This window comes from Myotis yumanensis, unplaced genomic scaffold, assembly GCF_028538775.1.
Source record: "Myotis yumanensis isolate MYYU_CA2020_CCGP unplaced genomic scaffold, mMyoYum1.0.hap1 SCAF_1, whole genome shotgun sequence".
In the NCBI taxonomy this organism is placed as follows: Eukaryota; Metazoa; Chordata; class Mammalia; order Chiroptera; family Vespertilionidae; genus Myotis; species Myotis yumanensis.
The window spans coordinates 65,656,080-65,671,193 of NW_027223752.1; the positions used below are offsets into that span (position 1 = coordinate 65,656,080).

General features: G+C 40.5%; 1 protein-coding gene across 2 annotated transcripts in view; it reads right to left on the reverse strand.

Moving 5' to 3' along the window:
• Positions 1–2,124: 2,124 nt before the first annotated feature.
• Positions 2,125–15,114, reverse strand: part of SLC12A1 (solute carrier family 12 member 1) — an 86,451-nt gene continuing 73,461 nt past the window's right edge. For both annotated transcript variants that reach the window (XM_070423402.1, XM_070423397.1), the window contains exons 23-27: positions 14,853–14,964; positions 11,816–11,902; positions 5,825–5,960; positions 4,395–4,462; positions 2,125–3,440 (exon numbers count right to left, since the gene is read on the reverse strand). In XM_070423402.1, coding sequence (XP_070279503.1) covers positions 3,305–3,440; positions 4,395–4,462; positions 5,825–5,960; positions 11,816–11,902; positions 14,853–14,964 — 539 coding nt within the window. In that variant the 3' untranslated portion in view covers positions 2,125–3,304. The remainder of the gene's footprint in view (positions 3,441–4,394; positions 4,463–5,824; positions 5,961–11,815; positions 11,903–14,852; positions 14,965–15,114) is intronic.

A 15,114-nucleotide genomic window follows, 5' to 3' on the forward strand; every position in this document is an offset into this window, starting at 1 on the left:
GATCCCACTCAGATCCCACTCAGTGCTGCACTCTCCTCCCTTGAGCTCACCTCCAGCTGCCAGCTACGGGGAGGAGTTAGTGGAATTCTCCCAGGGTCTCCTGCAATGATTTTTCCATGACATGTTGTTTTTTCTCAGGAGCATTGATTGCAAGCTGACTTTTATAGCTTCCTTCATTATTTGCCAAGTAAACAGTTTTTTAAAATATTACCATATGGATGGCATCCTTGTTTAGTCTCCTACTGTGACATTGATTTTTCCTACTTATATGTTTCTTTGGTCATTTCAGGGGGGACCAGATAGACAACAGAGAAAGAGAATTAGATGCCTTTGTTCCAGTGGTGTAGTTTGAGTTTTTTGGTTGTTTTTTTTTTTAACAGAAGTCTGGTCATCCTGCATTTAGGATATCTGCAGGACATACAAAGAGAAACACAATGAAAATCAGTGATTGAATATTTGTACATGAGACTTAGGGCAGATCTGGGTTAGACATAGAAATTTGGGAGATATCAGCATGTGGTGGCAGTCAAGTCCCTGGAATGGGAGAGACTGCTTGGAGCAAGAGTTTCAAAATCTTGGAGATCTCAGTCCCTCTCCCAGAGATTCTAACTTACCAGGCCTTTGGAGGTCTCCAAGGGTCTACAGGTTTTTTTAAAGCTTCCATGAAAAGATTCCTAGTATTGAGTATTAGGAGAACTTGTAAGACAATGCTTCCAGTATGGTCCTATTAGTGTAGGAAAATTTTATGTCTCTGTGTACATGGATAGGTCGTAGGGATGGTGAAGATTTTGAAAAGTTATTGTGGGGGACGCTGATGAGAAATGTAAGCATGATGAGAGGACAGAGAAAGTCGGACATCAATGCACATCATTGCTTAGAAAGATGAGTGTGGACAGAAAGATGAGGGCTGGTTGGGTTAATAGAGTTGGGGTGAAACAAAGGACAAGGGCAGGACCCTGAGGGCTACAAAATATGCTGGCACCTGGCCACAGCCCCATTCTTTCAAAATGTTGCCTCTCTAACCTATTCCCAACGCAGCTGCTCTTCATCTTAAAACCATCAGTCCCTTACTGCCACCCACCTCTTTCTCTCAGTCCATGTTTTCTCCTTTGTTAACAAGGGACTTTAGTCACTCTCTTGCCAGTAGCCCCCAGAAATAAGTAACTAGTTTAAGGTAAAACCACTAATAAGTGGTGAGGCCAGTCGGAAGGTTTCTGTGTGTGTGTGTGTGTGTGTGTGTGTGTGTGTGTGTGTTGTTTAACCACTACTTTATATGGCCCCTTTGGTTGGCATGGTGATGTCCCACCCAGACCTTGTTTAATGAAGAACTCAGTGCCCCAGCAGCTGGGAGACTTCCGCTCTCAGGCCCCCAGGGATCCCGCAGCTGCAGAGAACTGCCTCACCCAAGTTCACACCCCTGCCTGGCAGGCCACATCCAATGACTGCGCAGTGAGGGGGAATAAAGGCCTGGCCCTCTCAGCCCTGCTTGGGACTGCTTTGAAGGGATCTTCTGTCTCCAGAGCATCCGGTGGGTCAGCTGAGACTGCCCTTGGGTCTGCATCACAGCTCACCTTTTCCTCTACCCTTCCTGCTTCCTCCCCCTCTTGTCTGTGGGTGTGGATCCCAAGGACACTCCTTGGTAAACTTGCTCCACAGTAAACTCTCTCTCAGAGTCTGTTTCCCAGGGAACCCAAACTGAAACAGCCTCTCAAAGAAACAAGAGCCAGACTCTGCGGTTACAGAAGTCAATACTTCTCACCTTTCCCAGAGACCCTCCAAAGTGTTTCAGAGAATGTCAGGCCCAGAGGAAGCTGGGTGCACCTGCCCCTGGTCACAGCTAGTCATTGGGTTTCGGGTGCAGGGGCTCAAAAGAGAGGGTCTAATCCAGGGCCGAGCTAAGTCAATGCTCCCACACTAGGAATGGGGATAGCCTGCTGCCGAAGCTTCTCTGACTCTTGTCTCCCTGGTCATCTTTCTCAGCGGAGGCCGAAAGTCCTAATCTCAAATCCCAGGTTTAGACAGCTTTCAGATGAGGCAGATGATGGAAATTTTCAGGCCCACATCTGCTACACCATTGCGCTGTGATCTTGGTGACTGAGAAATAAACACACGACCAAGGCCAAAGCAAACGAATTTCAGTGCTTTTATTTCAGTGCTTTTATTGTTTCCCTTACATTTTATCAGAATGAGAAGTCAAAACATGTCAGGAAAAAAATCAAGGCATGCATCAGAAAATAAAATTTCATTGGTTTTTCAATGTGATTATGTATTATAGGAATGGAAAAAATGGGAAATGGAAAAAAAATCAGTACTTATGTATTTCAAATTTTGCAAGCTTCTCCACTTCACATTTTAATTGCTCTTTTAAATCCATACAATCACTATATAAAGTAACTAAGTAAATGATTCAGGATATATTTCTTTATAATGTCTGAAAATTTGTGGTGCCTGGTTTTCAATTGCTAGACATCTATGAAGATTTCATCTGTGCTAACCACTTAATTAGAAAAATATGCAAAGTAATACTATGGTGGAAATTTGAAAATATTTAATAGGAAGAAAAATTAAAGTTTCTATATTAAGAATGGAGTATATTTCATTTAATTAGAATATGTGCTGCCTTCTAATCCAGCTAATATACATTTCAGTCAGCAGCAAATTGAAGCCCGTATGTTATCAATGATCGCTCAGATCATTCTAAGTATATAATCTGTGTTACATTAAATAACCTTATTTAGGTAACTGCTTTAAACATTTTGTAGACTCAAGTACTTCTTAAAGTTTTCAGGTATTGATTTTCAAATCTTCTTTGTAGGTATAAGCCTCTCAGAAGGGCAAGCATAATCACGTTTCCTGCCCGTCGGTCTTTTCCTTTGATAACCACCCCTGTTACTCTACCAGCCTGTCAATAAGCATTTAATGAGAACCTGCTGTGGGGCTGAAGGCTCTATGGGGGCCTAGAAGCAAACAAAAGATTAGGTCTGCCTGGAGAAGCTGACAATCAGGTTGCTGGTTTTCATGAGCATAAGCCAGCATGGATTTGCTTAATTTTCTTGTTTATCATCAGCAATGAAAAAGATGTGGTTTTTTTAAAAGGTGTACCATTAGCTCTGACACTGCCCTTAAGCTGATAGAAAATAGTTCCCATTACTAACAAAAAAAATAGTGACAAAGTTTATGTAGAATTCTGTGGTATAGACTTCAGAGGTTTGCATAACCACAGATCAGATTTACACTATCAAGTACTGGACTGGTCTTTAATTATCCATGCATTAAGTAAAAACGTGTTCTAATTTTTCATGTTTTAGGAGTAAAATGTCAGGACATTTTTGTGGTTTCCTCTGACTAGTAAGATGGGAGGGAGGTTCTTTGTGAGGATTTCCAACCAAGCCATGTACAGCCAATCTGATATAGATCCTTTTCTGGCCACCGGAAGGCTCCTGACAGCAGGGAAGAAAAACAGAAAACAAAGGTGATAGTTACTACAGACAGTAGCATCCTAGTTGTCTGAGCTATTTAATAAGCAGTGTCCTGAAACTTTTATACCTCTCCTCCCCAAAATGAAGGCACTGAAATTATTTTGAATATAGATATTATACCAATGTATTTCTCAGGTAATACACATAGCTATAAAGCAGAACAGTAGACTTAGGCATTGTAGAGACAAAACACAACTATAAAATTTCGCTCCTCTTTAAATAGAAAACATGATCAACCAATACATCTCCCCCTTTTTTTGGCAGTAATAATTTTTCTCAGTAGCTTAAAGCTCTTATATTTGGGAGAAACCTTAGAAACCAGCTATTAAACCACTCAGTTCAGGAGACCATTTTATATCTTTGATGGATAGGCCTCCAGGCTAGATCTTGCTTGAAGATATACTATCTTTGTACATACGAGCCAGTTCATGAGCTATCAATGTGAAACAGTTGGAGATCTTCATATGTAGCTATCAATCTTTCGGTAAACGAACACTAATATTTTCACAGCAGGTGCTCCCCTAAAATTTGTGGGGTGAAGGGTCTCACCCTACATGGCAAGGAGGCTTGTGAACATGCAGTGGACACCACACCTCAGGAGCACCTACCCAGCGAAGGGGCCCGTGAGCCTTGTTGGTTGGCATGAAGCTCATCCTGAAGCAGGCCTGGAGGGGCAGCCCGGGTTCTAGGTGGCACTGCCCTGGCCCTTAGAGCAAGTGGGGCCTTCTAAAGCCCCGGGGGCCCAGTTTTCTAGGTTTTAGGGTGGCATTTATTTGCCTTCACTGTCTAAAATCCCACATGTTCCTTTTTTTTTTTTTTAACTTGGCACCTAAATAGGCATGAGCTTTTAAATTGATTAACCCATTCACTGAACATTTCTCTGTAACGTTCTTAAATGTCTGCAATGATACTTACAGGACGATGAGGTTAGCAGCTCTCGAGTGCTCCTGTAAGAGTTCATTCAGTCGAACTTGGCGGTAACTCTGTGGACAACATTCAGATTTTGTTGAGGGCTGTTTTCCCAGAATTATGAATAAGAATTTCTCTTCTTACCTCAAATTATGGGCAAGTAGAAAAACCTCACTTTAAAAAAATATTACAGTTATTTCATTCAGGTTTGGAAATGTACTGTGTTTTAAAAACTCATGAGAAACTTTAGAAATATAAAGTATAAAACCAGACTGTCCTGGTGCTATAGTGGCTTATTAAACTCTAAGGCGGGGAACCAAGCACAGCACATGGATAACAGTAAAAAGTGAGTGACCAGTTCTGGGACTAGAATAAAACAGGAAGAAAACTAACCTAATCTTGATACCAATTTGATATTTTAAGACTATAGATTAAATATTAATCTACCTTTCTTTAAGCTCTTTGGACATTTTGTCAGTATATGGAACTGGTTTCAACTAAAAAATCACCAAAAGACTAACTTGGGAAAATAATTACAATGAACTATTTTGCAGTGATAAGAGTAATAATATATATTGTTATTATCTTTCACTGGTTTCAGAAATGTGATTCCAGATATGCGATTTGCTCAATTATATGAAAAGTCCTTGTTAGAATTGGGCAGTTTATTACACACAAAGTTTGTGATTCTTAGCTCAATAAGTTTTCTACTAAATTTGAAAGGTTTTTACTATCTCTTGCTCTAATTTGTTCCAACTTCAGCTCCTAATGTAGCTTATTTACATTTTGTAGTTTAGAGGTCCGTGTATTCCTTTCCCTTGAATGTCCAATCAATTCAAATGCCAATTATTCTACTTTATTCTATGTCCCTGCCCTTTTCATCTTCTCATCATCATGACTCCACTCATTGTAGGCCAGATGGGGGTAACTCCCGTCTTGTGGGGTTTTCTAGAAAAGCTCAGCATTTTACACCCATCCTATAATGTGTGTCTGATCCAACTTTCAGCTTCCTTATACAAATTTCATGTTTTCTCAGGTCCCTATGCTAGTTTTCATCGCTATCTTTTATCAGGTTAAAATTCTTTGTTATTGGTCAAATTGTGTGTCTATCTTTATCTACTTTGCATACATATTGACTTAAATTATCTTAGACTGATGGGTCTGTCTCCTATAAAATTAAACTTGAGAGATTTCAAAATATCTACCAATCACCTGCATTTCTTTAAAAGGAATTGATTTTATATTAAATGAATAAAGTTTTCTAAATCCTCACATCTGGTAATATAATTGAAAAGCACTTGAAAAACACAGGAGCCCTGGATCTTAAATAATGAAATCCTATAACAGATATATTACTTCTTGATCTTTAAATCAACCACTGTTTTCTTTTTCGGACAGTTAGAGAGCAAAGTCGAAATTAGGGAAGACAAGTCTACCTTTTCCTTGATTGCTTCCAGTTCTGCATCTGTGATTTTCCATGGAGTTTCTCTCTTTAATTTCTCAGCAGTTGTTAAATCTTTGCAGCTTTCATGGAGACGGTATGGTTCTATCATCTCTTCAAAGACTTTCCAGCTGAAATGGGAAGTATAAAGGAGGCCTCATGGTGGGAAGCTAACGCATTATTTCACAGATACTCTAGGTTTGACTGGCTCTGCTGGCTGCAGATCAGAGCTGCATGTCATGCAAATCTTTTAAGAGTTATCTTTGCCAGGGACATGCTGTGAGTAAAACTGTGACTATAGTACTGCCTCCCTATCCAAGGAAAGGCCTTAACAGGTTTGAGGCCTTGTTAACCTTTTAGGTCTTAGATCCTCAGCGTAAGCACACAAACACATAGATAGTAACTATTCTGCAAGTACATTTTCTACGTAGTATAGCCAAAGACACCGTTGTTATGTATACACTTTAGCCCGTAAATGAGTTTCCATCAGCTTATTTTACAGATTCCATGGAAGACCTGCATGAATTAACGCAGGAGATAAACTAGGTTCCTTGGGATTTGGGTAGGGCTGCCCTCCTCATCTTCGGTCCACCTGGCAACTCCCACTTGTGGCCGGCAGGAGGCTCTGGACAGGTGGGAGGAAAGCAAGGGCTCCCACAGGTTTCATGGCTATAGAACTATTTGAATGTCGGCTGCAGATCATGCAGCCTTTGTCTTTCTGCTGTTGTTGCCTGAGCTTTTCAAATGACTATTGTTCAGGTGCATGTCAAAAGAAAGAACAAAAATCAATAATATTTTAATGTCTAAAAACCGGAGGCCATTTTAGGGTAATTAAGAAGAAATCATCTAGTAGAAAACTAGTAGTAAGTCAGCACTGTGGAACATTTAAAAAATTGCTGAAAAATCTCTCTTGTCTTTCATAACAATTTCATAAGATCTAGTTTTTAAAATGATAGAGCAAAACAAAGCTTATTAATTTATGAGAGTAGTTGTCTTTGATATGCAACTCTAAGATGATCTCAAATATACTTTTCTTCTGTTTTATAAAAATAGCTTACTTATAATTTAGTAACTTTGGAATAAGTGATAATTAGATTCAATGTGCCATTTGTTAGGCTAAGAAATTAAAATATGAAGCCATGAGTTCAATGATCTCCTCAGTTGGGGTGATTTGGGATTCTCAGATCAAAGTGCACAGGTTACAAAGGAGTATGTATGCCTAGCGGTGTGCCTTTGTTGAGGATTGGAAAGATACTTAAAGCAGTAGGTTTCTGACAAGTTGGCTTATTTAGAATGGGAGGCAATGACAAGGAAGGAAGAAAATTGATATGCCCTGTTATTCTTTCGACCACACAATACTTCTACTTGCAGTTCGTTCCAACAGTGCTTGGCTTTCAGAGATCTTTGGTGGTAATCAGTGCAAAGGTGCTGGCCTAGGAGAGAAGAACCTGGGTTCTCTCTCCAGCTTTTCCACTGTCCTCCTCGACATGGGTAACCTGGCTATAAAAGGGCGATGGCTGCTCAGAGCTGGCATGAGGATTGGTATGAGGGTCAGTGTGACAATTTGGGTGAAAGTGCTATGAAAAGTGTGCAATTCCTGTAAAATCAAGGCATTCATTTACTGCACAGCCACAGGACTGAGGTTAGCCACTGAGAGGCTCTCTGTTTAAGCTCCCCATACACCTATTTTGATCAGGATAAGAGTTTTCTTTGCATCTTAGCCCAGGTGCAGAAAGACCAGTTCAAAAATAGTTTCCTAAGAAATAGAAGGTGGAATGAAGGTTGCTGGCTGTCTCCTCAGCATTTATACTATGCTTCCCCATTATAGTCTGGTGGGAATGACTCCATCCTCAGCATCAGCCAGTCAGCACAATTCTCCTATTCCTTCTGCCAGAGTGGTTGGTCAGCATGGAAACATAACCCAGCCATGCCTGATGGACGAGGACCTAGCATTCCACTTGACCATGGCAACTGGTGCAGTGACTTAGATTGGTACACCCTAAGTGGTGCCTATGACCTGAATTCAATGACTGGAGAAGACACAAACTTTCTCACTGACACAAATTAGCAAATATGTAGTCCTGGTTGCCATGGGCAGTCATCTTATTTTTATTAGCAAAATCAAATTTGACTGATGGTTTCATAATGGAAGGTACAGTAGAGAGAATGAAAGAGAATTAGTCCTTGGCTGCAAAATTTACCATCCAGATCAAGATTTGTCTGAAAGCCAAAATACACTTGGATTTTTCAGTGATGTTTGACTGAACATAATTTCTATTACTTAAGTCACTATTTTTTTACATGCAATTGAAACATGCTAAAGTGACACAGAAGGTTATCATGGGGTTGTATTTGCCCAGTTGTTTTCTCTGAGCCCTTACTGCTCTTGGCCTATGTTCATCTTTGATTTCTTTACCCTAAGGTTCGCCCTTGAGCTGGTAATTTTCTTTCTTGTTTTTTTTTTAATCCTCACCCGAAGATATTTTTCCATTGACTTTTAGGGAGAATGGAAGAGAGAGGGAAAGACAGAAACATTGATGTGAGAGAAACACATCAATTGGTTGCCTCCTGCAAGGGCCCCAACCAGGACCTGGGCCAGGGAGGAGCCTGCAACTGAGGTACGTGCCCTTGACCGGAATTGAACCAGGGACCCTTCAGTCCGCAGGCCGACACTCTAATCCACTGAGCCAAACCAGCTAGTAATTTTCTATCTCCTAGCTAGGTGATCCAAAACTAGCTCAAGATTTCTATTTTGATTTTTATTAAATGTAATTTTCTTCTATTTTTTAATCAACTGTAGAGTAGGCCAAGCATTACATACTATTAAAAATAAATGAGAATTAATTCAATTAAAATTAACTTCTAGCTGCCCCTGCCTTCCCCATCTTGTTCTTCATAATAACAAAGTTTAAAATTTTTTTTAATTGTGTACAATTTTGCCTTAATTCATATAAGATTTCTTCTTTCCAATTACTGTACATAGCTGTTTTTTATGACCACTCTAGCATCTTTAAATTATCTAATTAATTGCTTCTAGTTTCTCTTTGATTTCTAGATAAAAATTGTTGTCTTTTTGGCCTATGACTTTTAATTCAGTCTATACAATAAAAAATGAAATCCAATCATGAGAGCTTTTCCATTTTTCCTGGCTCAATTACTTTCTCATTAAATTTGCTTTTGTACTCCCTCTCACCCTTGTTCTATCATATTATAGATAATGTTTCTATGATAAAATGTCTCCATCAAGACTTACTGATGTTTTATGGGTAGTTGAAAGATTCATTAAACACAATTTAAGGGCATTTAACATCAGCCTCCAACATGGAAATTGCTGACAAACTATTTTTGGTATCCTGTGACCAAACACACAAAAAAAACAGTGATCAGGAGATAGTTGTTATTGGTGGATAAGGACTGCCCAGCCAAGAAGGCCCAGATGGGAGCTGGAATTGAGTGCTTTAGGCTTTGGGCCCTGGGCCCAGGGCTGCACCAGCCCAGAGAAAGAGTTCTCTTTCTCTAATTGAACCAAGGAGTTGCCTTTTTAAATGAACACAAAAGTGCCAGATGTGCTACCAGTGGCCACATGTAAGATTTACTGAATTACTATTCTTTGTTCTAAAATTTACATTCAAATATTGGAACAGTCATTGCCAACACCAGGTATGTGACTGCTCTCTAAAGTAATATGGCATCACTTAGAGCCAAGTCTGAAGAGAGGAAGAGGGCGCTTCCAGCACATCTCTTCTTAGTATGAGGGCACATTACTGCAAAAGTTCTTTCATTCCAGTAAGAATGACCCCCTCTCCCCTATCTTCCTCAACACTTTGAAATATCAAGAAAAAAATAGCCAAGATTGTGAAAACAAATTCATTTTTTCCTGAGAAAGGGAAATAATCTCTTCATTGCAGGATGAAGAGGCTATATAAGAAACATCCAATGAAAATGGTGTCTAAAATCAAATTTAAATACCAGGAACAAAGCAACAATGCCTGGGTCTCTGCTTCTTACTACAGTTCATAGAGTTTAATCCCTGAAAGTGGAAACCATGGCACAAAGGTCAGGGGTATAGTAAGATGAAGAGTGTCTTGACTATTCTGGGCAATCAAAGAATGAAGAGGTATGGTTAGTGGAAGGGGTTCATCAACATTCTCGGTGACAGGACAGAAATGATGGGTATGAGGGGATGACCATGGCAGAGACTAGCATGAAAGGAAGGGAAGGAAACAAGGACTTGGGTAGAGAAAACCATGTTGATGGGTAAAGAGGCAAAGATATAGGAATAAGTTAATCAATAAGAACAGACCGTCCTTACTTAGCTGTTGAAAATACAAGCAACAACAAGAAAAATTCAGCTATAAGTAGATGACTAATTTGTACCCAGGGTTTATAGAATATCCAAAGTCAGTAGGATACACTGTGACTACCCTCTAGACAATAGTAAATGGCCCTGTACTTGCAGAGCTCTGTCAGGTTCTGGCGTGCTCCTAAGGGGCACATACTAGGGACTATTGGACCTTCTGTGTTATGAAGGAGAATGCATTTCCACCAGTTAGAGCCATACATGAGCTCATTTGATCACATCACTGCAAATGCCAAGAGCAATGACTTAGGAATTAAAATTCTTCAAGTGCAATGTGGAAGGCTACCAGAGTTTATTGCATGAAAACCCAGTTCATATCAAAATATTAATTCCACTTACAAAGGAAAATTACATATGTGTTTTTAATTTTTCCTAAGTAGTTATAACTATAGAAATATAGGAATGCATTATTGGTATATATGATGTGAGGAAATATTGCATAGGAACAATCCAGGTTGACTCTGTCGATTATAGCTAACATAGTTAAGGTGTTTAGTAAAGCCATCTTAAGTGACCTCAGAGCTTTGGAGGAATCATGAATACCCTCAAACAGCATGAAGTTCAAGCGGGTTGTTCAGTAAATAATGCATCCTAAATTTGGATGATTTTCAGATATTAAGCTCATATAGGATAACAATCAAAATAAGGAAGAGGATGAAGACTTGAGGAATGTGAACGGCAACCCAGCAAGAACAGGAAGGAGAAATGATGGTCAACAGAAAGGAGAAGAGGTCTAACCGGCAGGTGAGGACCTGAGACACACTGAGACCTTTGTGACTCTCTCTACTCTAACCCTGGGAGGCTCATTCCACACCAAATCAAACATATAAAATCACACCCAGATGCAATAATAAACATGACTTTGAACTGCATACAATCAAAAACATAATTGCTAACTTATCACTCTAAGTAGTTCACTGAACTTACAGTCAGCTATAATTTACAGATAATCTTCTTGCATCTCTGGGAACTCCTGTGAAGATCTAACCTACAAATTGTTTTTAAGTATCATGGACATGACAAATTCAACAACCAAAGAGGGATAAAATGATCTCATGTTTTGAAGACATTTAAACACTTATTTCTATTTTGTCGTTTTAAAATTTTGGAGCCAATACATTTCCTTGCCAGGCTTCAGATAGTTTTAAAGAACGCCTTTGGGCCCTCAGAGGCTCGAAGTGTTGAATCCTTAGTGCCTAAAAGCTCAAATGGCCACGGAGGGCCGGTACTACCATTGTGCCAAGAAGACACAAGCTGCTTCCACATCTTCTCCACTGAAGCTCTCCAGCCGGATGCCTCACCAGTAACGTTAAATAATGAACCCTCGCCCTGACTGCTCAGGTTAGAATCCTCTCAGCATGTACTTCCTGCTAATCTTGCCACCACAGACACCAAGAACAGGAAGGGCAATTCTACAATGCCAACTAAACTGTGTTCTACAATCCTCCCTCTCAAGCTCATCTTCACCACACAACTTTTCCTTCCATTAGAATGTACTTGATAGTGCTATCTCGTGATTATTTGAAGTCGCTTTTAAAAATAAAAACTATCAGGAAGTCACTGCAATAAATAAAAATGAGAGAGTAGCACAGATTTTAAAAATGGACCTTGTTACATGCTTCATACCTTTCTTTGTTTGGCTTCATGTTGATGTCACCAATAACATGGATCTCCGCAAATTTTATCCTAAATTTGCTCAGAAGGGAAGCCATTCTGAAAATAAAATAAAAAAACACACGTTGTCATGCCATATTTAGCTACTTTTCAATCAAAGAGTTTTGTGTTTAAGCGATCATGTTTTATTTCCACTTAGTTTTCAGAAAAGGCTTTGGTTAGTGTTTGATTTTCATGATTGTACTTGATGAATATAGGAAGTGTGGACCAAGCTATTCCATGGAAGGCAAAGAGAAATTCCTGTATGTGTAGTCTCTGGAAATAGCAAACCCAGTTTTGCATTTATGTTTCAGGGAAAATAATGTAGGGCTCTCCAAGTGTCATTATCCTTTGAAAACCAGACAAGTTTTAATATTTATTGCCTTTTATTTTGCTGTTAATTTTTGGAGTTTACTGACAAATTGGTAATTATATTGTGGACGCTAAGAAAAGAGATACCTACCAAGAAGGGCTCCTGGTGGCGAACAGTGGCTCAAATGTAAAAGCAGAGCTGAGCGGTGATTTCTAAGCAGGGCCCTCTCCCACAAAGGGCACTTTAGGGAGAAGCCTGCCCTGAACTCCCTGCTTCCTGCACGGAACTGCCTGCCCTGAACTCCCTGCTTCCTGCACGGAACTGCCTGCCTGCACTGTGTTCCTGCCATCTGAGCCGGCCCTTATGAAGAAATTATTGGAATTGTATTTCAACCAGTAGGACTGATGCTTTCTCAGTCTAATCAGAGCTGCATAGCTATAGCATCTTCACTGACCTATTAGAGCAGCTCCATTCAGACCAATCAAAGCTGTGCTTTTTGGACCAATCAAACTATGAGGATTTGGAGTACTCATTTGCATGAGGACAGACCAGTCGGGGACCAGGGGTGGGAACTTCTCTCTACTAGTATAACAGTCCTCTCTGCTCTGGCTTGGAGAGTGCACTGTCCCTATCCACCCAAGACAGAGAGTGCCTTTTCCCAGCTAGAGCTGAAACACTGAAGTCTCACTGGAGCAGGGCAAAGCCCAGCAGGAAGAGCAGACTGGCATAGAACAGGTCAGCACAGGTGCAGGTGGAGGTGCAGCAGAGCCTCCTCACCCCAGGGCCACCTCACCCCAAGGCCATCTCACAACCATGCTGTTCCACAGCTGTGCTGCTTCAGAGTTGAGCTGTAACACTACTGAGCTATTGCACAGCCGAGCTGTTCCTGGCAGTTGTGCTGTATCACAAAGGAGCTGTTTGCACTGAATCAAGTTTCCTTCTTCACCGCACCCCAAATTTGGGATTCCTACTGGCATTGAATTGATGCCAACAACCATCATTTGACAATATATTTTTATATATTGGAGGTTTTACCCCCTGGCAAGTGTACATTTTTATATAATTTGAAAGTTATAGAAAAATTGCAGGGATAGTGCAAAGAAATCCCAGATTCATCAGTTGTTTATGATCTGCCCCATTTGATTTATTATTCTCCTTTTCTCTCTTTATATGTGCCTATATCTACACCTTCCTTTTTCTCTTTCTTTCTTCCTCTTTCCCCCTTTCCTCCCTCCCTCCCTTCCTCCCTCCCTCTCTCCCTTTCTTTTTTTTCTTTCTCTCTCTCTTCCTTCCTTCCTTTCTCTCTCTCTCTCTCTCTCTCTCTCTCTCTCTCTCTCTCTCTCCCTTTTTCTTCTTTTCTTTTCTTTCTTTTCCTGCTTTCTTGCTTTCTACCTACCTGCCCACCTACCTACCAAAGACATTCTCTTATAGATAGTATAATTTTTGAAATCAGGAAATTTAACATTGATACCATACTATCATCTAACCCACTAACCAGTTTCAACTTTTATCAGTTGTCCCAATAAGACACTGGAGGATTTAAGAAAATATAATCGTTATAGACATCATATTTGTTTCCAGTTTATTACGGCCCTCTTTAAGAGAAAATAAATACACAAATCTCCTAAGAAGGGGGAGAAAATATAAAAACATCACTGAGTAAGAGCCCATCATGACTTTGTGATTTCTGGGAGTAGGTTCCAGGGAGGGCTCAGGATTTGGACATGCCCCGAGGGACTGAGGGCTGCTCAAAGTCCCACCTCAGGTTTACTCCAGAGACCTTCGGTTGCACCACATTCTCCGCACGCTTGCTGTCCTCACAACTACCCATCAGTGCTTCATGAGTAAATTAATAAAGATACAGACTAATACTGTGCTTTTAATTGGAAGGTTTCTTAACCTACAAATGAGACCCAGATATGAATATAGTGACTGTGACCAAGTGCTGCAGCTCAGAGGTTGAAGGGCTGGGAGGAGGACCAGGTGCCATCTCTCAGTTATCTTTGAAGTGAGCTGTGCTAGAGTGACTACTGGGAATGGACAAGTTCAAGTCTCCCAGAAGAAGCTATTGGACCCAAATTCCTCAGGCGCTTCCTTTCTGGGATACACTTACTAGTCAGAACATTGAACATTATACAAGACTAGAGGCCCGGTGCATGAAAATTCATGCAGTGGGGGGAGGGGTCCCTCAGCCCAGCCTGCCCCCTCACAGTCTAGGAGCCCTCAGGGGATGTCCTACTGACGGCTTAGGCCCGCTCCCCACAGTCTGGCCTCCCTCTGAAGGAGGCAACCAGGCTGATCAGGGGAAGGCGCCGCCCTCATCACCCCGCTGTTACTGCCTTGCCCTTGGCCTGCACAGCCTCTGCGGTGGCTTTGTCCAGAGGACGTCCAGTCTATCTGGTCTAATTAGCATATTACCCTTTTGTTAGTATAGATAATGACACTGTCATTGAAGACTGAGACAAGGCTCCTTTTTGAAAGCACTTGTGGCAGGGGATAAATGGACTTGAAGACAGTGATTAGAAAACTTGCACAGATAATTTATTGACCAGAAAACCAAGTTACCGTGAGGCCTATCATGGAGGCTTTGTCTTTATATTGGTTCTACCTCAAAAGGCACGTACACTTCTTATAAATTAAAGTATTGGAACAACAAGCATCCAAAATGTTCTCACACACAAGTGATAAGTTACTTACGCAATTTTTTCTTCTTCAATGCGGTTAACCTTCCCTCCGACATAAATTCTTAATTTACAGTCTTTCCATTTTTTTCTGAGAGTCAAGATATAGGGGATAAGGAGTGTTAGCCCTGAAAAAAAAAAGAGTAAATTATGACAGAAAAGATGAGTATATCCAGCTGAAAGGAAATTAATGGCTTTCCCTCTTTTTTCATTCCCACATCCACAGCTCCTAAATCATTTAAAGTCTTAGGAGAACACAGAAATGTTATTCTTTAACT